This window comes from Triticum urartu, chromosome 7 (assembly GCF_003073215.2).
Source record: "Triticum urartu cultivar G1812 chromosome 7, Tu2.1, whole genome shotgun sequence".
In the NCBI taxonomy this organism is placed as follows: Eukaryota; Viridiplantae; Streptophyta; class Magnoliopsida; order Poales; family Poaceae; genus Triticum; species Triticum urartu.
This window is the reverse complement of record NC_053028.1, coordinates 19388972-19413782: the sequence shown is the minus strand read 5'-3', so window position 1 is coordinate 19413782 and position 24811 is coordinate 19388972. Positions and strand designations below refer to the sequence as shown.

Here is a 24811-nt window from a genome sequence, read left to right as displayed (position 1 = left end):
TCACAAGGTATAGGGAGGGAATTAGTCACATATATTCTTACTAGTACTGCTAGGTTGCTAGCTAGTTGCATGTATCCATGTAGTAAGCAGTCACAAGTCAGAACACACATCTGATGCACCATCTTATCTTACACTTCAGGAACTAGTACAACATGATAGGATGACATGTGATGCTACCATCTTATCTTAGAAGAAGAAAAACAACAACACATCTAGCAAGAACAGATTGACAATCACCTAGTTGCCGATCCATGATTTTATAGTACGATGCAAGATAGCTATCATCATTGAACAATTCAAGATTGAAGAATTCAAAACATCTGAATTGCAGCAAATTGTAATTCTTATTCTGCATAACTCATAAATGGGGATGCATAGAACCCACTATCAATCTTGTTAAATACTCCCAGCAAAATTACTCCACACATGTACAGTTCAATCTTGTTAAATACTCTAAGCAAAATTACTAGAGTACTGGAGTACTAGAAGTTAAATGTAATCCAAGCAAATTGAGAAGTTAACAGTATTGCTGCTAACTTGGAGTAGCTTTGACTATGTACAGAGCAAGATGGAGGGTCTAGCTTACTGCTGCTACTCACATATCAATTTTACTTAACAGAGCAAGATGGATTAACAAAAAATTACAGAGCAAGCAAATGTACTCGAAATGGCAGTTCACCCAGAGATTTTCAAGTTAATACTCCAGGGGTAAATAAACAATGGACATGGACGGAAGTAAAGGATGATGTTTTTAAATTAATCCAGTAATTCTTTTTTGTTCTCATATTTTCACCCTCTAGACACTGCTAGAGTGCTTACAAGATGACAAAGTTAATTTTGGCAATAAGACATATGGATTCTTACCTTCTTCAGTAAGGGAGGCCACATTTATAGCTAATTAGCACGATGAAGGGACCATCCAATTAAATTACATTTTTATTATCTTCTTCTTCTTCTTCTTAATAAGGGGCACATTTACAACTAATTAAGCATGATGGAGAACTTAATTAATTAAAGCAGGATCAAGTTCATCACCCAAAACAGTGGAAGGAAGGGGGAATGGGTTAGAAACGGAGGAGTCCATCTTCAGATACTCTTGTGCGCTGCTGCTCCTCTTTCAGCAACCTTGGGTCACTGGCACAAAACAACAACCAGAGGAAGAAGGGATCAGTTTCAGGAAGTTCCTCGCAATTATCTGAACCAAAAAAGATGGTTCTCTGTTTTTGGAACAGAGATGGAAGTACAACAGGCTGCAGGGCGCTTCTTCTTTGGATATGCAAAATTACTTTTGGCTTGGAAGATGCATCGTTTTGTGTTGTTAAGAATACGACGGACTATTATCTGTTTAGTTTCTTCATACAGTAAAAATTGCTTTTGTAAATTCTGTAGAGGACCTGGCCCCACCTTGATTAGTAAAAATTAACTTTAGCTAGAATTGTCAATTAAATCCATAGGTAATCAGAAGAGCGGGGCGAAATGCACCAAGAAAATCAGTACTAGTCATTACACATTGATTTTTCCATCTTTCTCAAGAAGATAACAAGCTGATGACAAGCTATGTAGAGCCACCAAGTGGTAAGAGTGAAACCATTTCATCTGATGATATTTACAAATGTGAAAGAGGGCAAGGGGTTCAGTTAAAATTCCGCAATGCTATGGAAAACGCAGACAATAAAATCCAATAAATTTGTTAGACTACAACTCACGCCAACTCCTGATAGATATTCTAGACCATCTTCAAGTTAATCGTCAGTCAGACTGGTGCTTACAATCTACCAATTCTTATACTGTAAATGGCAGGAACGTGATGATCTTAGTATAATACAGAGCCTGGTTCAGAATGTACAGAGAGGATTTGCAAACCGCGGACCTTCTCGAACTCCTTGACGGCGAGAGCGTAGTCCTCCTTCTCGAGCAGAGCGCACCGTAGCAGATAGTGTCCCTGCATCATCAGCAACAGAAGCAAGAACAGATGAAGCTTTTACCAAAAAACTGAGCGGTAACTGATTACCACCAGCAGCAGCAAGGAACAAAAGCAGAGTAGCAAAGCAATGCTTGTGCAAAACTCGACATGCATGCAGAGTGACACAAACTCATCATCACACAATATGAATACTGTAAACTCCAAACTTACTCGGACACTAGTGACACAAGTTTCTGAGTAATGCAATGCATGTATCAAACCCTACACAGACCGATGAAAACTCATGGGACAAATGAGTAAGTAGCATGCAAAATCAGGCAGCAGCTGTAACCACCAGACAGCTGCTGTAACAGGAGAATTAAGTTGTTGTAACCACCAGCGGCAGTATATCTCCAAGACCAAACCCTGTGCTAATCTCAGATTCGCGGAACGCACAGCACAAACCTAACCTAAATCTGTCCAACCATAGAACCAGAGGCTCCTAATCCTAGAACCACGGAAGCACTGGCCAACACACACTGACCCTACCAAATCTCACTTATCGCATGATACCATAGAGGAAGGAAGGGGGATCGGGCGCGTTACCATACCTTGAGGATGCCGATCTTGATGGAGCCATAGATGACGCCGACGCCGACGGCGGAGACCCTGGCCATCTGCAGAGCAACATCCATCTCGGGGTGAACGGCGTGGCTGCGTCGGCGACTGGATCCAGGCGATGAGGGTTCGGCGCTCCGACGACAGGGCCGAGGACTTCGGGCTTCTCTTCTCTCTGCGTCGGCCAGTCGAGGTGGAGGAGGAACAATGCCGGCGACGCGGTGGCCCAAACTCTGCCTGCCTGCGTTGTTGAGGAAGAAGAGCAGAGAGGAAGTCAAATCGCGACCTTGACTTGGCATGCGTGCGGGAGGGGGACGGACCTTGAAGAGCAGCTCCTCCTTGGCGGGCGTCGAGGGTGCCTGCCTGTCTCATCTCCTCCTCATGAGCCTGGTGCTGGATCTCGCCATGGCTGTGCGGTGCGGCTACGTTTATGGCGCGAGCGAGGAGGGTCCCACCATGGCCTTAGGAGAGGAGGGGAGGGGAGTGGTCGCCGGTGGCTGGGGTTGGCGGGGAGGATGGAGGTCGGCGACGGCGGGTTGGGTGTGTGGGCTGGGAATCGAGAGAGACGGAGGAGGAGCGGCGCTCTCCTCTCTTCTGGTGGGTTTCTAGCCACTTGAGGGCGGGGAGGCGGGGGGACTCGAGCTCGTCGCCGTCGACGCAGGGGTGGAGGCCGGCCATGGTGCGGGCGCTAGGGTTTTGGCCAAAGGGGGCGGCGGTGGCTAAGTGTACGGGAGAGAAGGTGGAGAAGGTGGGGAAGTGGGGGCGTGGGGAAGTGGGGGCGTGTTAGGGCTAGGTGGGTGAGAGGGTTAGGGGGCGAGGGCTACCGTTGGATCCAGGAGCATCCAACGGTGCTTGATGCATGATCCGCGTGAGATGTCTATGGCCCAATCAGAACGCAGTACGCGTGTATGACGTTATGACCATCTAGTATTGGACGTTATGACCATTTAAAATTGGTCGTGGTCAAATAAAAATAAAGTGTAAAATCATGTCAGCATTTTATTTTTTATTTTTTGAGTGTCCAAAATGAATTTTTTTTGTGAAGAAGCTATCAAATATTTGCACAAGAGTGCATCTTGGAATGGCAAACAATGTTGCCTAAGGGAGTTTTCATTTTCTTTGCACGGAAAATTCGTTTTCCATTTTTCGAGTGCCCGAAATGAGTTTATTTTGTGAAGGACCTACAATATATTTATTGCAAAATTGGACCAGATCAATTTTCTAAAATACTAGGACATATTTAATGCACAATTGACCAAATGGTTGGGTGTAAAAAGTTTTGATCCACCTCTCGTGAAAAAGACAAATTCCCGCTGATTCAGTTGGAAGCGGGTCAAATTTGAACTGTAGCTGCCTTGTAGTTTGCTATTTATTTTTTCCAAAAATCATTTATAGGTACATAAGTATCTATTTAATCAGAGAAACACCAAAAAAATTCCAAGATTCAACCACTAGCTAGGAACGGTCATTCCCGCCGTTTTGACCGCATTTTGAAACGGGCATAAAAAATTCAAAAAATTCTAAAAATTGGGAAACCTTCGCATTGTGTCATTGTATGTTGCCAAGTTCTTAGGAAAAATAACAAACTTGTAATACGGCAATTATTTTAAAAAAGTGTTCTCAGAAACGAGCTATCACGTGTGGAGATCCATGGCTTTCAAGCTAAATGATCAATCTTATGGCCACATCCATGGCATAGTTTGTTCAAATGATCTCATATTGTGCACAAGGGTGCATATTGGAATGGCAAACAATGTTGCCTAAGGAAGTTGTCACTTTCTTTGGACGAAAAAACCATTTTCCATTTTTCGAGTGCCCAAAAGGAGGTTTTTTTGTGAAGGACCTACCATATATTTGTTGCAAAATTGGACCATATCATTTTTCTAAAATACTAGGACATATTTAATGCACAATTGACCAAATGGTTTGGTGTAAAAAGTTTTGATCTACCTCTCATGAAAAAGACAAATTTCCGCCGATTCAGTTGGAAGCGGGTCAAATTTGAACTGTAGCTACCTTGTAGTTTGCTCTTTATTTTTTTCAAAAATCATTTCTAGGTACATAAGTATCTATTTAATCATATAAACACCAAAAAAGTTTGAAGATTCAACCACTAGCTAGAAACGGTCATTCCCGCCGTTTTGACCGCATTTTGAAACGGGCATAAAAAATTCAAAAAAATCAAAAAATTGGGAAACCTTCGCATTGTGTCATTGTATGTGGCCAAGTTCCTAGGAAAAATAACAAACTTGTAATACGGCAATTATTTTAAAAAAGTGTTCTCAGAAACGAGCTATCACGTGTGGAGATCCATGGCTTTCAAGCTAAATGATCAATCTTATGGCCACATCCATGGCATAGTTTGTTTAAATGATATCATATTGTGCACAAGGGTGCATATTGGAATGGCAAACAATGTTGCCTAAGGAAGTTGTCACTTTCTTTGGACGAAAAAACCATTTTCCATTTTTCGAGTGCCCAAAAGGAGGTTTTTTGTGAAGGACCTACCATATATTTGTTGCAAAATTGGACCAAATCATTTTTCTAAAATACTAGGACAAATTTAATGCAAAATTGACCAAATGGTTTGGTGTAAAAAGTTTTGATCCACCTCTCATGAAAAAGACAAATTTCCGTCGATTCAGTTGGAAGCGGGTCAAATTTGAACTGTAGCTACCTTGTAGTTTGCTCTTTATTTTTTTCAAAAATCATTTCTAGGTACATAAGTATCTATTTAATCATAGAAACACCAAAAAAGTTCGAAGATTCAACCACTAGCTAGGAACGGTCATTCCCGCCGTTTTGACCGCATTTTGAAACGGGCATAAAAAAATTCAAAAAAAATCAAAAAATTGCAAAACCTTCGCATTGTGTCATTGTATGTGGCCAAGTTCCTAGGAAAAATAACAAACTTGTAATACGGCAATTATTTTAAAAAAGTGTTCTCAGAAACAAGCTATCACGTGTGGAGATCAATGGCTTTCAAGCCAAATGATCAATCTTATGGCCACATTCATGGCATAGTTTGTTCAAATGATATCATGGCATATTTTGTTCAAATGATCAATGTTGCCTAAGGGAGTTTTCATTTTCTTTGCACGGAAAATTCGTTTTCCATTTTTCGAGTGCCCGAAATGAGTTTATTTTGTGAAGGACCTACAATATATTTATTGCAAAATTGGACCAGATCAATTTTCTAAAATACTAGGACATATTTAATGCACAATTGACCAAATGGTTGGGTGTAAAAAGTTTTGATCCACCTCTCGTGAAAAAGACAAATTCCCGCTGATTCAGCTGGAAGCGGGTCAAATTTGAACTGCACCTGTCTCATAGTTTGCTATTTATTTTGTCCAAAAATCATTTCTAGGTACATAAGTACCTATTTAATCATAAATACATGGTTTGGTGGCGATACGTCAAGGTTTGGGCGGTGGCTGAGGGCCCCAACTCTAGAGCGCGTAAACTCGCATGCCCGCCACGTGGTCACCGCGTGACCCTGGCATTGCCATGTGTTCTGGGCGGCATATGCATGTCTAGTGGGTTGGGAACTCCCCAGGTAGGTGCCAGGAAGAAAATTACAACATAAGATTCTCATGAGGAGACCGATCGATGCTCAAACATGAATAAACAGCCAAGTGTTTGATTAGCGGTACGGGAAATGCACATGGCCAATGGGCGTGAGTTTTGGCCGAGGATGATCATCTACTAAGGAGAATGTATTCACAAATTTTCAGCTCAAAAGGAGGATCCTAGGTGGTACTTGCTTTGCAAAGTACCACACTGGACAAAAATATGAATGTTGAAGCTGGGCTCAAAATAATGAATGGATTGAGCTGAAATTTTGTGGAGGATGGTTATTTGGGCATAGGAAAGCATTGTAGAAAATTGATATCATTTTGACATGCCAAAGTAGTACTTCCTTCACAATGCTCTTCTATGGACAAAAACTTGGGAAAACTAGTGAGAGAGATTGGATGAATTAAATGAGCTAAAAATTGGTGTGGGTAAGTTACATAGGTATGGTCATGCGCTGGTAAATTTTCAGATCATTTGGGTAAGCCTAGCTAGTACTTACTTCACAAAGCTTCTCTCGAGGTAGAAACTTTGGAAATTTCCCGAGAAAGATTTACTAGGAAAATTGAGCTGAATATTATCATGTGGCAATTATTTGGGTATGGAAGAGTGCCCGAAAAGTTTGAGGGTAATAGGAGGGGTCTATATAACACTTGCTTTGCAACGTGCCAATTTGGCCATAAAATATAAATTGAACCTGGGATCACATAGATGATTTGACTGAGCTGCAATTTGGAGGAGGGTGATAATTTGGGCATATGAAGGAACTGTATAAATTTCATGTCAATTAGAGATATAAAAAAGGTACTTCCTTCACAATGCTTCTAGGTGGACAAAAACTGTGGAAATTTGCCGAGGAAGATTTGCTAGGCAAATGGAGCTGAATTTTGTCATGCGGTAATGATTTGGATAGGAAAGAGTGCCCAAAAATTCCGAGGGCAATCAAGAATATATAAATAGCACTTCCTTCATAAAGTGTTGTTGTGAACAGAATAGGAAAATGAATATTGTTGAATTAGTTTTGAACTAGGCAAGGAAGGATTTTTACATATTTGATGAAGATATGCCCCAAAGAATTTATGAGATTTTTTTGGGAATGATAGAAATATAGGTTGCTTCACAACCTAGGGCAAAAACTGCCACATGGACATGACACATAGGCAAAACTGATGAGATGGCGCCTAGTCATCACAACCCACCACAATCTACAAGGCTATGACCATCTATATTGGTCATTAACAACTAGAAATAAGGCAGCGGACTAGCACTGTTTGCTTTGTGACCATTTCGTGTAAGAAATTACAACCTTTCTGACCAAAATGGTCGCAATGGTTTAGGGTTTGGAGCCCCCTGAACAGCTTTTGACCAATTGGTCTAAAATGGTCATAAATTTATGACCAATTCTTTGAGGGTCACTGACAGAAGGTCATAAGTTGACATATTTCTTGTAGTGACTCCGCGTTGCGCGTTCGCATGAGGAATAGATGGCTTGTCAGTGAAGCATCATATGCTTGCCGGTCCAGTAGCAACATGTTTAATGCCAGTTGAAGCTTCGCCACACGCATGTCATAGTTTCCAACGCCGTCTGTCGCAACTCGTGCGCGCCCCGTCACAGCAACATCACACGTCGGTCACAACACCTATGCACCACCTTCCAAGCGCCTACGGACCCCTTTGCATCACCCGCACTAGGCCATTGTAGCACTAACACATGGAGTGTGGCTACCTTGCAGCGCCGAGTTGCTGGTGTAGCGGCAGTGCAGCGCGGTGCGGTGGCCACCGCCCCCTGCGGCAATGTCTCTGCTCTGGAGGAGGTAGGGGACGATGGAGGTTCACGCTTGAGGAGAGATGTGAGAGGAGGATCTCATCCATGAGGGTAGGGAAGGAGCAAGAGGTAGGTGATGGGGGAATGGATTAGCACTCGATAGAAATTAGAATGAGGTACGCAATGAAACAAGTGGCTACGAGAGGTCGTCGACGAGTTAAGGCTTGGATGGGGCCCACAAACAAAGGATGGATGGAGCGTGTGACACGCTGATGCGAGGCGACTGACACGAGAGGTAATCGGTCACCCGATATACATAGATTTCCTAAATCAAAGGAGAGCACCAAGGATTACATGTGCACAATGGCTTAAGAATCACCCGATATATATAGATTTCCTAAATCAAAGGAGACCACCAAGGATTACATGTGCACAATGGCTTAAGAAACTTTACGTGATTGGAATTCCAAAAACATTACATGAGGCAACCTAACCACGTGTCACTTCTGTGATGAAATCTGAATATGAAAGATATATAGGCTGAATCGGACTGCTTTATCAACAAAGAGCCACGTTGTTTAAGCCTCTAAAGCAAAAAAGAGCCCTAACTTCTCTCCTGCTTGCTAGCCACATCATTCAGTTCTGAACTTTGTGTTTGTACTCATCCTTGACTTAATTTTTTGATACATCCCATTCCACACTAGATGACGCTTTGTGTGAGTCTCTGCCATTCACCCTCTTCAGCCTAGTTGCCTTCTACACTTTGCCATTCCCCCTAGCAACTAAATATGATTCTGCTGCGTGGGGATGAAACTGGTTATTTATAGGAGGTCAACAAGTGATAAATGTTGTGCGTGGCCCATATATCATCATTTCTTTACCAAAACATCACATGCTATTTGTTGCGACCTTTTAATTCTACCATGAGTGAGGTACTTCTCGGCATTTGCCCCACTCATGACATATATAAATATGAGCAGCCCTAAGCGAAATGCACCCAGCAAGCCATACTAAACTCAAGCTATTATATAAGTGGATAGTGCTTAGATGAAGTGTGTCAATGATCCTGTTGGAATGGTGGGTATATATATTGCACGAGAAGAGTTCATTTCAATCCAGTTTTGTTAACTTTTTTTTTTGTATTTGTGGACCTTGATCTTCAAGACTTTTACCTACATCAAGAGAGATTCAGTGAACTTAAACACAAACACGTGAGGGACTTTATTGTGTATTGTACTAGTGGTACCAGAGTAGTAGCTATGCATGAGAAACACATGAAACCTCTTTTTCCATGAATAGATAGTTCGTGCTTTTCAATTAGGCAGGCCAGATAAATACAAGCAACTTCACGCGACATCAAAGGGTAAAAAAATACCCTAAACAACCAGCAATCACATCTAGGGAGGCAAATTGCGTCTAACATTTTGAGAAGCACCTGAAAAACATTTTGGAGGGATCGAGCTAACGGCGGCTATTCGGTGGCATGTGGCTCTCGATTTCTCTATTCGATGGCTTCACTACGCTTCTTTTCCGGAACTTCTTTCATCAGATTTTTAGAGGACTGTTTTATTGGCTGGGAAAATGGTTTGGGTGGCCTCGTTGTTGCTTTGTCTCCAACTTGCTCAAGACCCAACCATCACATTGCCTCCTCCCTTCGCTTCAGACATGTCAATGTGGCTGCCACTTACGGTTCGCAGCAGTGCGGCGAGAACCAATGTCTGCAGCCACACTCGAGGCCAACAACGTGGGACTCTACGATTCGCATAGTTGAATTACATCACCTAGCAACTAAATGTGATCGTGCTACATGGGGATGAAGCTAGTTATCTTCTATATCTAAATAGCCAGCCCCCACTGACTATTTCTCTCAACATGCAAGAATGCCACATCATCACACAACATGCACGAGAAAAGGCCCACCTCCACTACCATATGTCTTTCAACATACAAGCATGTCACTTCATCATGAAACATGCATTGAGAAAAGATTCATCTCAACATGCAAACATACATATCTAAATAGCTAGCCCCCACTAACTATTTCTCTCAACATGCAAGAATGCCACATCATCACACAACATGCACGATGAAAGGCCCACCTCCACTACCATATGTCTTTCAACATGCAAGCATGTCACTTCATCATGAAACATGCATTGAGAAAAGATTCATCTCAACATGCAAACATACATGAGAATTTTCATTCTATAAAGTTATTTATATTTAATAAATATTTTACAACTATATAGTAGTCAAACATAATGAATTATATGTATTTTCAGTTTTAGCTTTTTATATTATTACTTCAAATATTCATGTTTCATATAACGAATCACACTGAGATATGTTGCGAAATATTCCCGCAACAACGTGCGGGGTATCAGTTAGTTTATAGGAGGTCAGCAACCGAGAAATGTTGTGGGTGGCCCATATACCATCATTTCTTGACCAAACATCACATGCCAACTGTTGTTACCTTTTATATTCTACGGCAAGTGAGGTAGTTGTCGCCGTCTGTTGCACTCGTGGCATCTATAAATCTGAGCAACCCTGCAGAATGTGGTTAGCAAGCCATGACAAACAAGTCATACAAAACTCAAGCTATCATATAAGTGGATAGTGTTTACATGAAGTGTGTCTTCGATCCTGTTGGAATCACATGTATATATATTGCACAATAATATTTCGTTTCAATCCAGTTTGGCAATCGTTTTTTTTGGGGTATATATGGACCTTGATCTTCAAGACTTACCTACATCAAGAGAGATTTAGTGAACTTAAACACAAACACGTGAGGGGACTTTAGTGTGTAGTGTACTAGTAATACCACAATAGTAGCTATGCATGAGAAACACATGATCTCCTTTTTCATAAATAGTTTGTTCACGGTTTTTAATTACACACGTAAGATAAATAAAAGCAACTTCATGTGACAACAAAGGACAAAAATACCATAAAACAACCAGCAATCACTTCAAAAAGGGCAAACTGGAAGAGGCCCACTAAAATTCTCTAGGGAGGCAAATTGCGCCTAACATTTCGAGAAACACCTGAAAAACATTTACTAATATTTTGGACAGAGAGAGCATTATGCTAATTTTTTCCTATAGCTTTTTTTTCTCACTAGAGCTGCACCAATGAGACTGAGGCCATAACACCGGCAATAAATACGAGTGCAAGTTCATAAATTCGTCGAAGGGTAGGTGAAGTCAACTATACATTGCTAACGAGCTACTCCTCTGATCCATGTTAGTTGTGGCTGATTTAGTACAAAATTGTACGTATTAAATCATCGACATCTTATATGGATCGGAGGGAGTATAACGTATATTTTACTAGTCAATTCTGTGATTATAAGTTTATCCCAAATAGAGGGGGGCTAACTAGCTCGAATGTATAGGACGACACATTCTAAGAGCATATGCAGCCAGGCTTAGCAAATTCGGGCCCTTAAATGCCCGCGAACACGCCCGAGCGTGTCCGCAGGCGGTGACCGGCACACATTTCAAATTTCCTCTACTGCATCTGGATATGTCATATTTGAAATCTTAAATCTACTACCCCTATAAAAGCACGAGAGGGCGGAGAACCAAATCATCCTATCCATCAAAACGTGCAATCTAATGGTCTACATCCCTCAAGGATACTAAACGTGTTTTATGCTTTAATTACCAATCATGCCATTACGTTAATTAATTACCCACCATGCCATTGGATTAACATCCTCACTAACACGTCGCTGCCCTCTGTCCTCTCGCGACCACGCCGTCGGGGCAGTTTTGGCCACCGCCCCCACTCCTCGCCCCACCTCTTCCCTACAGGCTCCCCGCCACCCACCGCCTCGACCTGTGCCTCCATCTTCACGCGCCGCCGGAGCACCGCCTGTCCGTCTAGAGTTCCTCACGTCGCATTCGACCGCTCCACCGCCGGCCCGACTGCAGGTGACGGCGCTCATCGCCGGTGAGAGGTGAGTGGATGCTACCTCTGCCGCCGCCGCCTCCGCGGAATTGGACGCACGCGGGACAGCCGCCGGCGAACGTGGCCGGACAATGGTCTCCTCCCTACCCTCGTCGACCTCTCTGCTGCCAGCTCCGCCGGTCCGCCCTCCTCATGCCCTATCTTCTCCACCTCCACGTCCACGCGCGCCGCCGGCCGAGTCCCGCTGTCGTCGCCATGAGCCGCCGTCGCGCCATGAGTGGGCGTGCCGTGTGGAAAGTGGCTGGGCACCACGCCTCAATCCCTTCGTCCTCCTCCTCCCGAGCCGTCGGCGTCCACCGCGCGCCCCCTACTCTTCTCCACCAATCTGGCCAGTCCCCACACCTGGAGCCCCTGCGGATCGAGGCGCCTTCCATGTTCTGACGGCCGCCCGACGATGGCCCTGACATGATGGGTCGGGAAGTGTCTCTATGGTTGACTGATCGAGCGATGTGTTCATTTTTTATTTTATTCTCTGTGGCGGATCACGACGACGACCCTGACAGGAGAGGAGGAGGACACGGAGAAGAAGGGACGAGAGTTAGACATGGACGTGCACTATGAGGCAACACGCCGCTGTGTTCGCCCCGCATCTTCTGATCTATTCAGCATTCGTGTTGTCTTTGGTTTTCCTCTGTAAGTTTGGTTCTGTAACTCTGTATGCTCACACCCCCAGTCTCTGTCGCTTCCTCTAATTTCTGTGGACATACAGACACAGTGTTTTAGAACGATGCTGCTTCAGAGTTTCAGTTCAACTCACCCATACAGAAATACATTCTATTGCTGGCTAAGCATAGTACGAACTGGGTGGACATGGAGTCAAGGACATGATAAGGAAGTCAAGCAAGTGGTTGATTTGCTCTCTTCTTCTTCGTTTCACCATGCTGCACCCCTTCTAGCTTATTAGTCGTTTGTTTCATTTCTTTTCACTGTACTAATCTGCCAATATTTTCCTATCTTTGCAGCAATTGACTAATGTTTAGTTTTAGTTTTTGCAGTAGACCAGAATGGATACTGATCTACAGTGTTTATTAACGAAAAAAACATTGTACACGGTCTTCTCAACTTTAAGGTCATAACCGAATCAGCTTAGCTGTTTATAATCTATTTTCCCTGTCACTTTTAAACTCTTGAATTCGCCACGCCAACCATCCTACAATTGTGTAGGAATTCATTAGCACATCATAACATGTTATTCTCTTCCGATAATGCTTTGTTGGATTTTTTGGGGACAAGGTGGTGAAAAATAAAGTGGTTGTGGAAGCAATGGTTTGTTTTGGGATGTGGAGAATGTTTTTATGTTATTTTTGGTAGGCATGAAGACACCCATTTGTATTTGTTTATAGTAATTCACTACAGTCTTCTGATTGGATAATTACATTGATGTTCCAGCTGCTGGGCTACATGGAGACGTTTTTGATTAAAACTTTACACTACCCATTTTTCCCTGTCAAGATTAGTTTGATTTCTTCCCTTCAGAATTGTTCAGGCCAAATCCATAAAGATCACCTTTAGTATCCTTATCATTGATGAAATTTATTTCCATATTTTCCAGTAGATTCACTATAACTATGATTGCTGATTAAGCTAGATTACTTGCAAAATTATAGTTATGATTATTCCACTTTTAATGTAATTTACAGAGATGACGGGCAAAAGTTCTGCATGTTTTAATTAGTTACAAAAGACATAGTTGGAACTAAAAAAATGTTCATTATTTGGCACTTAAGTCAGAACTCGGGAGTCAGGGCAACTCAACAAGGGAAAGAGGAGCCTCAGCGGAAGATACATGAATAACACCGGAGGCACTGTAGAAGGAATCAGAAATGGTGTTATGTTTTAGTGGCAGAGTGGCAAGACATCCGGTTAGATGACCTGGGTCCGTGGTGAGTTGGTGGCTATCGATTACAGGAAGTTCACCGACGCAATCGACAGTAGGTTGGTAAATTGCTAACAAAACATATCTAGAACTGAAAAAATGGTTTTGTTCTGCTATTTATTTATTTTCTGACTAAAAGTAGCAGTTTTTTGCTTCTCTATTAATATTTCAACAAAAATCTATAAAGGGCTCTAAAGGAGCAGAGGATACTACCTCCGTCACGGTTTAAAAGGTGCACTTGGAAATTCTCTGGGACTAAGTGGTTATCTATTGGTTATGAGACGGGCTAAAAAATAGCATTCACACTACGCATGCATATAGAAATAGTATATCAGAATACTAATTAGCTACTAGAAATAAATGCAATGCGCCCTAAATCTTTTCTATTATGGAAATGCACGCAAATTTAACTGTGCCTTCTAAACCGTGACGGAGGGAGTACAAAAGAAAACACCTGACAGTTGCAAAGTGCTCTTAGGTAGTAAGATCAACACAAGGGTACTCATGAAACGCCTCCATCAGGAGGCCAAAGTATACACATATGAACTCCCGAACATTGCATACCGGGAAGCTTTCTTCTATTTAGGACTTAAGATACTCGATCATTTGTTCTAAGTTCAGTATTAACTTATTTTTTGTTCTGAATGATTACAAACACAATACATGGTCCACCAAGAAAATACTTTTTTTAATTTGTAATCCTTGTGTAATACCAATCGATTTTGTTTTTGCACATCTAGGCTGATAACATGCTCATGAAAAGATAGGAATGCAGCGCCACTCCAAGCTTCAGAAGGTCCACACCCTGTTCTGGTATGTTTATGCTTATGCATCTATAGAATTATTTGATGTTATAATGATGTGTGAATGGTGTATCCCTGTTCGGGTATGAAAATCGGGTTGCTATAGGAATACTCTCCATCATCACAGGATTGTGCATATGTCTTGTTCTATATTCCCCTCTTTATAATGCTATGTGTTGTGGTCAATGCTCCCAAACTGTGATAGCTCGCTGCTAGCAGGTTGCCGCCCTAGCCCCCACATGCTACCAGCATGTGTTACTGTACATTTTGCTTTCTTACATGTCCTGAATTCTATATCAAGGAAGATGACTATGATTTATAAGCACACAAACACATCACAATGTCACATAGTAATGCCCTGTGATGGCAATCCAGGGTCATCTCTGGATGCATTCGTGTGCTCGTGAAGTGTCCATGTACTCATGATGTTACATTAATTTTTTTATGTTGTCATTTTCTTACCCTGGTAGTATAACTATGTATACAGAACTCCGACACTCTCCAGGAAAGTACTATTTATCTCGGATAGTGTGTGATGATCATTGAACAACTTAAATACCTTTTGAGTAATGAATTTGGATAAAGACGAAGCAGAGAACATAATCTTGGTGAAGGCATCTCAATGGTGATAGGACATTGTTTATTCATTTATGCCATATCCTACTCATAGTCTGTTGTTCTGTGAGCAATTGTTTACTTTTTAACAACATACCATGGATAATGAATCTTGTATGGTGGCTTTGTTAATATTCAAGCAGTATTACATATTAGTAATCTTGAATGTATGTTTTTTTTGGTTTACTTATGTGTGCATGATTGGGAGTAGGTGCTTGTCAAAAAATAAAATTAATTGTCTCATCATTTGATTTACTCATTATATTGTTTTTGTACAAGGCGAGATGTGCATTGTACGTGCAAGCTTACTAGTCTATACAAAAGCATGCAAACAAGAAAATCCTACGTAGGTCAACCTATACTACTCTATTCCTCGTTGGAGATGTCCACTATTTCCATGCCCGTCTCCTGGTACATGGGCGACAGCCGCAGCTCCGCCTCCTTCGGTTGCTCCGCGTCGGCCTCTGCCTCCATCTCCGCCTCGAGTTCGGAGGCAGGTTGCTCCTCTTCCTCCTCCTCATTTAGCTCTGGCGAGTCCGGAGGTAGGCCGACAGCGATGCGGGTGAAGTGCCTTGCTCAGATCTCCTCCTCAATCTGGAACCGACACTCCGGCGTGAGCATAGCATACGTGGTCTTTTTTTTGCCGAGCCATGGTGAAGCCGAAGGGCGTGGAAAGAGCGATGGAGTAAGAGAGAGAGAGAGAGAGAGAGAGAGAGAGAGAGAGAGAGAGAGAGAGAGAGAGAGAGATGGGTTCGGGCTGGCAGCACGAAGAGGGAAGAGGTGGATGTCAAGATTTGGGGGATGCCAGCCGGCTTAAATAGCCGGATTTGGCCTCGGGCTGCGAGCTAGAGCGGCGTCACGTGGCGTTCACACTCCCACCGGAGGAGATGTTCGTTGGATCGCCGGGTTCTCGGGCGATCCTGTGTGGAACCCCATCACTAGTTCGTCGTGGCGAACGTGCCCGGGCGTGCCTGGGCGCCCCATATCTGCCCCAGATTTGGGCTGGATTTGAGAAGTGCCGGTTAGCCCGGGCATTTGAGTACGTTTGAGAAGTCCGTCTGGTTATTTTTTTGTGACCGGTCACTGATTGGGCCGTCCGCTATAGCGTTTGAGACGGGTTTGAGGCATGTAACGCTGTGATTAGTACTTTTTCGCTGAGAAATTAAAAGATGGAGTATAAATCCCACTTCCATTTTGCAGTGCAAGTGGGTGATAATTGATGAGAGAGTTACTGCCCCACGTCTCGACCAAAACGCCAGAAGAAGAGCAACCGCGTTGGTTTGGACTTTGGACTTGGGGTCGGGTTCACATTTACACTCCACACACCACACACACGGAGGGTCGACGCGCGGCCTCCCCGTTCACACTCACACTAACACTCCAGCCAGCGGTCTCTCCACGCTCCACAGTCCACACCGGCCTCGGCGGTGGCGATCGATGGCCGGGGTCAACCCAGCACCAGCAGGTAGCCACCACTCAGATCGTGCTCGATTAGTACGTGGGGGAGTCTAAAAACGTCTCTCTTCTCCCGATTTCTTCTTACCCGCTGCTATCCATGTGTGGCAGGCTGGAGCGGCGGCGACGGCGACGGCCACTGCGAGGACTGCGCCGGCGGCGACGGGAAGCAGTTCGTCATCGTCGCCTCAGAGGGCTTCCGCGACCACGCGGTGAGAGCTCCATTTATCCCCTTCAGTTAGTCCCACTGCCGGGCCGGTCATTTATCCCCCTCACTTACCTTCCATTGCATAGATTCCTTACAATTTGAGGTTTTGAGGTGCTCAAAGCTTGAAAAGAATGTGCGATTGGTTTCGTTTCGTAGCTCCATTGTTGCCGTGTGCGCAGATCCACGATAGAATTGTTTCGGTTAGGTTATTGGTGTCCCGGCATATTTTAGGCAAGCGATAATCTAGGGAAAAATAAATAGACGCACCCAATACAAAAGTTCTGAATAGGATTTGAACAGGGTGCCACTGAATGGGTCCATGTACAATTATCATCTAAAGCGTGATTTAAACCTTTGCTAAATTCATGAGATTGCTCCAGATCACAGCTGACGACGCTTATACTGGAAAAAAGTGCCGATTCTATACGTTGTCCAACCCTATGCAAAATGTTACATTGTGTTGTTTATGCGTGAGGCTTGTAAGATGACTTATTCGCTTGGTTGAACTTTTGAATAGATTGGTCACTTTGCTATGTTTTCCCGGTGAAAACTGATCCTGTGGTACTGATTGATGTAACCTCCGCCGATTAAAAGAGTGAAGAAAACAAGGTGACCTGACAGTTGTTTGCTGTGTCTCGCCCAAATAATGCTTGATGCTTCTTCGAGAATCCCCAACCAATGGGGTCATGTAGCATATCAGTATTTTCAAGTAATAGCTAGAAAACTAATGTAAACGATATGGTCCAGGTATTGTGAATTGTGACTTGCATGTAGCAGCAGAAAAGAGATTTTTTTTTAATACTCATGGAATATACTTTTAACCTTTTTATTCCTTTTAAAAAACTATTCGATACTTGAGCAATTTTATATCTTAGCTACATTGTGCCGTGTGTATTCAGATCAAAGATTCAATTGTTTCGGTTAGGATATTTTTTTGGTGGGGTGGGGGGTCGGGGTGATGAAATTTTTGACTGGAAAGAAACGTTTGGCTCTGGTCTTAGCTACGGTATCGGTCATCCTACAAGTACCAAATGGCCAAGGTGTGAACAATATGCATTTTTGAAGTTAAGTAATTAATAGTCCATAATGGAGTACCACGTGATGGACATTTAGTAAGTTCATTTAAGCTAGAGATTACTCATTTTACCTGATCCAGATGAATTGGCAATAATATATGGCACTTGTTTAAGCGAAAATATAGGTTGGGAGCGATGGCATTATGGATCAGCAAACTCACGAAGTGTGATGTAGAGATAAATAGATAGGTCTTGGTTGATTCACAATACCTCATCGATGGATGGTATTAAACATCTTACCTAGCAAGAATAAAAACTATATATTATTAAGAATGCACGATATATTCGTCACTCCTATTTTTTAGATCATCAGGGGAGTTTTAAGCCCCCCCGGTTCCATTAAAGATAATGAAACCAAAACAGTTCCAACAAACCAAGCATGCCTCAAGACGCATGTTCTGAAAAGGTCAAAAAACAAAACAAGTAGAAAGTTTGAGGCCTACAGCCTATTACATTCATGGTTCTCTAATAAGCTAGAGGGCAGAGCTGCCGCAGCAAGAATTAGCCAGCATCCTTTTGTCTTCTGCAGCAACCATCAGGCAAACCTCCTTGGTCTGCTCCAGGAACCCCCCCCCCCCCTTCATCTTCTTGAGAGGAAGAGGCGATGCAGGGCTTGTGTTTGACAGGCTCTCTTTTTTAGTTGGCGAAACACCCGGCCTTGAGATGTCTGGACTCTGGTAACCAGTCTCGCGCATCCCAGAGGTGAGCTTGGGTAGAGAAGAGCCATGAGTGACACCTCCAGTGTCCATTAGGTCCCTTTTCATCATGAGGTCAACTGAAGGGGAGCCTTGAGAATGCAGGATACCCAATCCAGCATCATCTGCATTTTTTCGAGAGACTCGCTGGTGTACAGTATCATCCACCTCTTGAGGGTCTTCCAGATCAGCCACCAGATCTGTTTAGTGTCAGACCAAATAGCATTATCAAAAACATGTTTATTTCTAGTTTTCCATAAGCTCCACAAGACACAAGCACAAAAAGCATTCAGCACTTCATGTTTCTTGTTAGCAGGCCAAGACTTGGCAATGGAAAAATAACTAGATCCTATATCTGTGGATATCGTCACTCCCATTTCAGTTATTAAGCACACAGAAGTGGTGCAAACAAAATTTATACTACTACTTTTTCAAATCATTATGAATTGTTGCGTGTGACAAATCCTATATCTCTAACCAAAATGAATCTTCCTTGTCCTTGGACAGTCCATACCGCCAGAGGTTGGGAGCCATCTCAGGAATATGATCCGTGATATAGAGCATGTCAAGCTTGAAGCTCCTGATGGCCGGACGTGCGATGTTAAGATTATGATGTTCTATAAGATGTTTCTCTTTACATCTGGAGAAACATCTGGATGGCAAGAGTTTGTAGCTGCAAATGAAATTCAAGAAGGTCACTCGATTGTGTTTGTGTATCGTGGGAACTCCACCTTCAGAGTTAATATATCCAATATATCTGGCCATGAGAATCCTTCTTCCTTCTCTGAACCACCTCCCAAGATCTTCGGAGCCATTCCTCCTCCGCACACTTCTTGTGATCATCGTATGCTAATGAAAGGCAAAGTGAATCACCATCTTAAAGTCAAATGTTTTTTGCAATGCTTATCTGATCAATGTAAAAAACAGACTTTATGTGCAGAACAAGTGGTGCCTGATCCCTCTGGACATGTTGACGCCTCAACCGTCGTTGGCTATACGTTGTCAAGTGGGTGTTGTCTAACCAAAGCACAGGAGGAGAAAGTACTTGAACTAGCTCACAGAATGAGGTCTGGAATTCCTCTACATGTGGCAACCATGGCCAAAAGAAATGTTAAATTGAAGGACAGTTGTATTGTAAGTTGAATCTTTTCCAGATGATTTGTTGCCTGCCTTTGTTATACGTTGGACCTCTTCATCTTTTTAAACTTGCCATTTTTTCTGCTTATGCAGTACATCCCCTTGAGACTTGTCGACCATTTCGAACCTGACATTACACTCAAAGACCACGAGGAAAAGATACATGGTGTTCGAGCAAGGAAGCACGATGCTGACCAGATAGTCTTAGAATCTGGGTGGAGTGAATTTGTGTCTAAACAGCGCATACAAGAGAATGACCTCATCGTTTTCAAAAAGGGGAAACCTCACATCGAAGTTTTCATCCTTGAGAAAACCTCATCATCTTTTTTCACGGGAAATTGTTCCTATGCCCAAGAAGTCATTGAATTGAGCTGTTCTGATGACGATGACATCGTGGTAGAAGGCACGAGAAAATCCAGGCGGCTATCAGGATGTTGTGTGAAGGCTAAGAAGATGGCTTCAGTATCCCCCCCTTGCGCTAGATCAGGTTATAATATTGTAGTCACATGTGCAATTTTTTATTTGCCATAATTTCATATGATTTTTGGTTATTGTATCCTCACCATAAGAAAGTAGGGATATTTTTTGTAGAATATGGAGCTCCCAATCTGAATGAAGTTGTTTCAGAACCTCCTAGGTCCAACAATTTCTTGGGACCTTCACGGCGTCGTCGCTACATTTTAGCCCAACGGAAAGGTCTAAAGGGGCAAGCGAGAAAGAAAGTGGAAGAGAAAGTCCAGGCAATTTGTTCTGAATTTCCTGTGTTTGTGAAAGTGATGAACAAATCCAGTGTTACTTTCAAAGCAGTACGCGAAATACACTCTCTGGTGAGTTCAGAGGTCACATGTAATTTTATAATTCTCTAGTTCGTTGCTGATTCCATAATGGAGATCTTGATACCCACTGCTTCTTCCATTGCAATGTAGTATAACTAACTTATAATCCATGTCTGACAAAAAAAACTTGGCGCATGCAGCAATTAGAAGTAATGTGGACCTTGAATCAATCATCGATCTGAGATTGCGTTCCTCAGCTCACTCTTTTTTCATTCTTGGACAGAACTTCTGTGTAGGGTATGCTTCTGAATGCCTCCCGGCTGAGCAAAAATGCCTCCTCCTTCTGCTGGAAGGCGACGAGAGGGAGTGGACTGGTAAGTTGGACATCTCGATGAAGGGCTCGAGGAAGGGAAGGAGGTGGATCCATGGAGCCTGGAGGAACTTCCTCTCGCAAGTTGGGCTGGAGGAGGGAGACATCTGCCTCTTCGAGCTGGTAGACAAGAGTGCAGGTTGGATCACGATGAAAGTCCACCTGATCCGCAGGTCGGAGATGCAGCCATAGCTCTCGATCCTGCACCAGTTTCCTTACCTATCTATTGTATCTAATGTGGCTGTAAAATCTCTGATTAAACATGTTATGAGAGAGCTTAGCTAACTGATGAGCAACTTGACCTGTAGAACTTGTTAAACAACTCTTCTGGCATCTAATTCGGGAAGTTACTGGACCCTATTCTGCGTCTGTCGACACCACATTCTTTCCTTATATTGTTGCTGGTTTTCTTTTGTGTTTGACAAAGTTTCTTGCTGGCTGGGATGTACGCCAGCTACCATATTTTCTCCAGTGAGACTGGGATATGTTTTCCAGTAAAAAATGGTGTAAAGGTCATGACAGAATTTTGGGCAAGATCACAGGAACATGTAGTAAGTACATGGATGCATGAAGCTCATAGAAGATGCACATCAAGAACATGGAGGCATATGTAATGGAGTTTAGATTAGGAACATACAAAGAAACAGTTGTTGTATCATTTTACGACCATTCATCTGCGCCATTGGATTATTTCCTTGTTTTCTATCTGTGTGCTTGGGATAGTATCGTATCAGAATCGGATGTTGACTGTCGTACCTGTAGCTATTTCGAGACTTGAAAGTTTGGTTCCAGTACTCAAAAGCCCTTCACTAAAAGGGAAAAAGAAGAAACCTTTCCATTTTGAGACTTGAAAGTTTGGTTCCAGTGCAATCAAGAGCCCTTCACTAAAATAAAATAAAAATACTATCGCAAGTTCCCACCCCAATTACAGCATAGGAAATGCAACAAGGAGTTCAACTGAATTATCTTTTCTACCAGAGCACATACCATACTACAACATAACAAGGTAAAACTAGTAGAAATGCCATCTGTACGCAAATCCACTTCATAAATTTTGTTTATTGAGAAGGCAAAATATGTAAGAGCTATATACAGGGGATGTCTTAGCCCAGGCCATCAAGCCAAGATAAAAAAAAGGGGCAGCCTCGAGGTCATCTTTCATACAGAAAAGGTCCTATTGTCGAAGATCTTAAGAGTTTCAAATGGCCCAAGGAGCAGCCGTGAAGGCTTCCATGAAGAAAATATGGTCCCTGCTTTCAAGCTGAGTGTCATTTCAGAGAGACCAAATTGGTTTTCTTTTGTGTAGTGCTGTTCATTAAGCAGGAGTTATTTGAGGTGCATTTAGAGATTTCGAGGACCAATTGGAGAAATCGGGGCCTGAACATGATCGAAGGATAGCTTATATGTTTCGGAGGCAGATAGAACATAGTGCTCCGCTGTAGCTCCGAATGTGATGACAAGGAGCACGCACCAACCGAAGGGTATGTTTTGCAAGAGCTGCTGACGCAGTGTGTGGATGCAAGGGTTGGCTTCAGTTCTTCAATCTGGTCTCGACGGGCATATCCAGACGCACAAGGTCTGAAGCTTGTCCTGCAAGAGGCTTTGGCTCCATGAGAGGCACTAGGTTGCTTGACACGTACACCTGTGGGAATTATGGCCTCCAATACAAAGTCTCGAGAGCATATTCATTTAATTGCGAACCAAATTATTTTGTGAGACCTGAAAAACAATATGCCAAAATAAATGAACACACACATACACCTTGGCTCAGAGAAAAAAAAACACATTGAAGTGTCGTAAAATTTTCCCTTCTTTATGCAAATATGAAACCAGCGGAAGACTTGAAACCAGTATACCTGAAACCAGTATCTAAATGCACTTCACGTTCTGGGGCTCTGCTGACAGTGATATGAAAAGGCAGCCATGGGGTACAACTGTAAGCTTCTTTCGTGGATTGCAAATGTATTCCCCATTACGAAAAATTGGTATTTCTAACAATGAGTTAAGAAAAAACATGATCAATCCTTGTCTTCCAGTTTAATGCAGTAACAAATCTATTACCTTCTGAATGCTGAACACTGGAGAAATGGCTTCCGTAGAACAGCCTCCCCATATCCAGATGGGAGCATAAAGCTGTATAATCAGGCGGAGTAACATGGTCCACTCTTAATCTAAGTCCAGAAATTAACCACTTTGCTTGATTGTAAAGAGGGTAAGCAGAGTAACAATCGCTTTAAGAGGCTTCTTCATGGTTCATTACAAAAACTCAAGCTTTGGTTTCATAACAAGGTATACTGTAACCCAGAAGTGGGGAGAACCTAGAGATCATTGAGCAGACATCTTCCTTAGACAAGCCGATCCCCAGGAAGTAATTCACCCCGTAAACATCACAATTAACACTGAGGAATTAAGACAGAGTCTTAGCGTGACTAGTGAAAATCACATTATTAGGCTTCAGGTAAGAAGCAAATAGTAAAAAGAGAAATTGAGTATCAACAATTGATTTCACAAGTGGGACTAGCTATTGACTGCAGTGACTTGAGACCATAAACACAGTTGACACTATCTTGTAACAAGACATAATTCACATGTTTTACTGGTAGTAATGTGCTAGTGCTGATGGTACACTTAGCCAATAGTTTTCTCTTAGAGATGGAAGAACTCGCCACATCTAGGCCCAATCGCACCAACTGGCCCACAACTCTGTCAAAGCAGAACCACGACACGTGAGTAGGAGACAAGAGGGATGGGTTCCAGCTAGCTAGGACTTCGGGGCTGTTTGGATTGCAGCCAGCATCCGCCTTGCCAAAATCTCGGCGTTGACCAACAACCTTGGCATCCATTTGGTTGGATGCCAAATCTTTTGACTGACGCCAAAATTTTGGACGTGAGTTCACTTTTTATGCCAATACAAGGGCAGATCCTGGGCGGTGGATTCCATCGTCAATTATTTGGCACGCCCTGATTTGGCATGGCTGGCCTGGGCACCATCCAAATGCACCCTTCGTCACATCTAGGCCCAATCGTGCCAATTTGACGACATAGAATCACGATGTGCACGCCCGAAAAGTCAAAAGAGCCGCCAAGCATTATATACTCGCTACATTAGTCGTTTGTCTAGGGCTATGGTTTGAACAAAATCGCCGACTCTGTTTTTCAATGCATCTCATTCCCTCAAACCGTAATCTGTCCTCACTGGTGCCCTTTACCCTACTTTTCATTGTTGGTCTCCTCCCACACTTTGCTATTCCCCCGTAGCAACTAGACTGGATCCTACTACATGGGGACAAACTAGTTATATATAGGAGGTTAGCGAGTGTTCAATGTTATGTCTGGCACGGACGCCATCATTTCTTCACCAAACATGTCATGCCAACTATTTTCATTATTTAATTCAACCACATATGGTGTAGCCATGGAAATTTCTAGCACTCATGTCATGTAAATATGAGCAACCCTATGTGCCATGTTGAAGTACTTCTACAGTCCCTTGGGAGCCATGTGTATATATATTGCTTAATAAAAGTTAGTTTCTGGTTATATTTTTGTATATGTGCTTTAGTTACCTTCATTTCCAAGACTTATGTTCATCAAGAGACATTCAAAAGTTTAAACATACGAGATTGTTAGCACAACATTTCAATGTTCCCTTTCGAACAAAACTTACTAAAGGAAAAGAGTGCTGGAATAAGTACTACAATTTTTTGCAATATATTTCTAAAATAACTGATATAAAAACTTGATTCTGTATGCTTTGTTAGACTTTATATTATTCTATTAAGAAGTTTGATACCAATAGGCCATTGACCGCTTTTAAAAACAACGGATGTGTGCAGTTTTATGCTCGTGCATGCCAATAGATTGCACCTAGTGTATAGCTCTCAGTGTACATTGTACATTTTGTCACAAAATAGTTCTAGCACAAGTCATTCATGATGCAAAAATAATCTAAAGTGTCAT

At 42.6% G+C, this 24811-nt stretch overlaps 2 protein-coding genes across 2 annotated transcripts; one reads left to right on the top strand and one right to left on the bottom strand.

The window, feature by feature from the left end:
• Positions 1-1440: 1440 nt before the first annotated feature.
• Positions 1441-3279, bottom strand: LOC125523404. Its single transcript, XM_048688436.1, has 3 exons — positions 2842-3279; positions 2515-2762; positions 1441-1942 (listed from the first exon to the last, which is right to left on the bottom strand). The coding sequence occupies exons 1-3, from the start codon at positions 2891-2893 to the stop codon at positions 1814-1816; spliced, it is 429 nt and encodes a 142-aa protein (XP_048544393.1). The 5' UTR covers positions 2894-3279; the 3' UTR covers positions 1441-1813.
• Positions 3280-16367: 13088 nt separating this feature from the next.
• LOC125523294 (B3 domain-containing protein Os12g0591400-like) lies at positions 16368-21196 on the top strand. Its single transcript, XM_048688344.1, has 5 exons — positions 16368-16599; positions 16701-16801; positions 19076-19702; positions 19799-20532; positions 20765-21196. The coding sequence occupies exons 1-4, from the start codon at positions 16572-16574 to the stop codon at positions 20234-20236; spliced, it is 1194 nt and encodes a 397-aa protein (XP_048544301.1). The 5' UTR covers positions 16368-16571; the 3' UTR covers positions 20237-20532; positions 20765-21196.
• The last annotated feature ends 3615 nt before the right edge of the window (positions 21197-24811 follow it).

What these genes read in the sequence shown, in the direction of transcription:
- LOC125523404 (XM_048688436.1), bottom strand. Translation starts at nt 2,893, where the DNA reads ATGAGACAGGCAGGCACCCTCGACGCCCGCCAAGGAGGAGCTGCTCTT. An exon ending in AGGAGGAGCTGCTCTTCAAG is followed by an intron (nt 2,763 to 2,841) that starts GTCCGTCCCCCT and finishes TCAACAACGCAG; the next exon opens with GCAGGCAGAGTTTGGGCCAC. An exon ending in TCAAGATCGGCATCCTCAAG is followed by an intron (nt 1,943 to 2,514) that starts GTATGGTAACGC and finishes CTGATGATGCAG; the next exon opens with GGACACTATCTGCTACGGTG.
- LOC125523294 (XM_048688344.1), top strand. Translation starts at nt 16,572, where the DNA reads ATGGCCGGGGTCAACCCAGCACCAGCAG. An exon ending in GGTCAACCCAGCACCAGCAG is followed by an intron (nt 16,600 to 16,700) that starts GTAGCCACCACT and finishes CATGTGTGGCAG; the next exon opens with GCTGGAGCGGCGGCGACGGC. An exon ending in AATTGAAGGACAGTTGTATT is followed by an intron (nt 19,703 to 19,798) that starts GTAAGTTGAATC and finishes CTGCTTATGCAG; the next exon opens with TACATCCCCTTGAGACTTGT.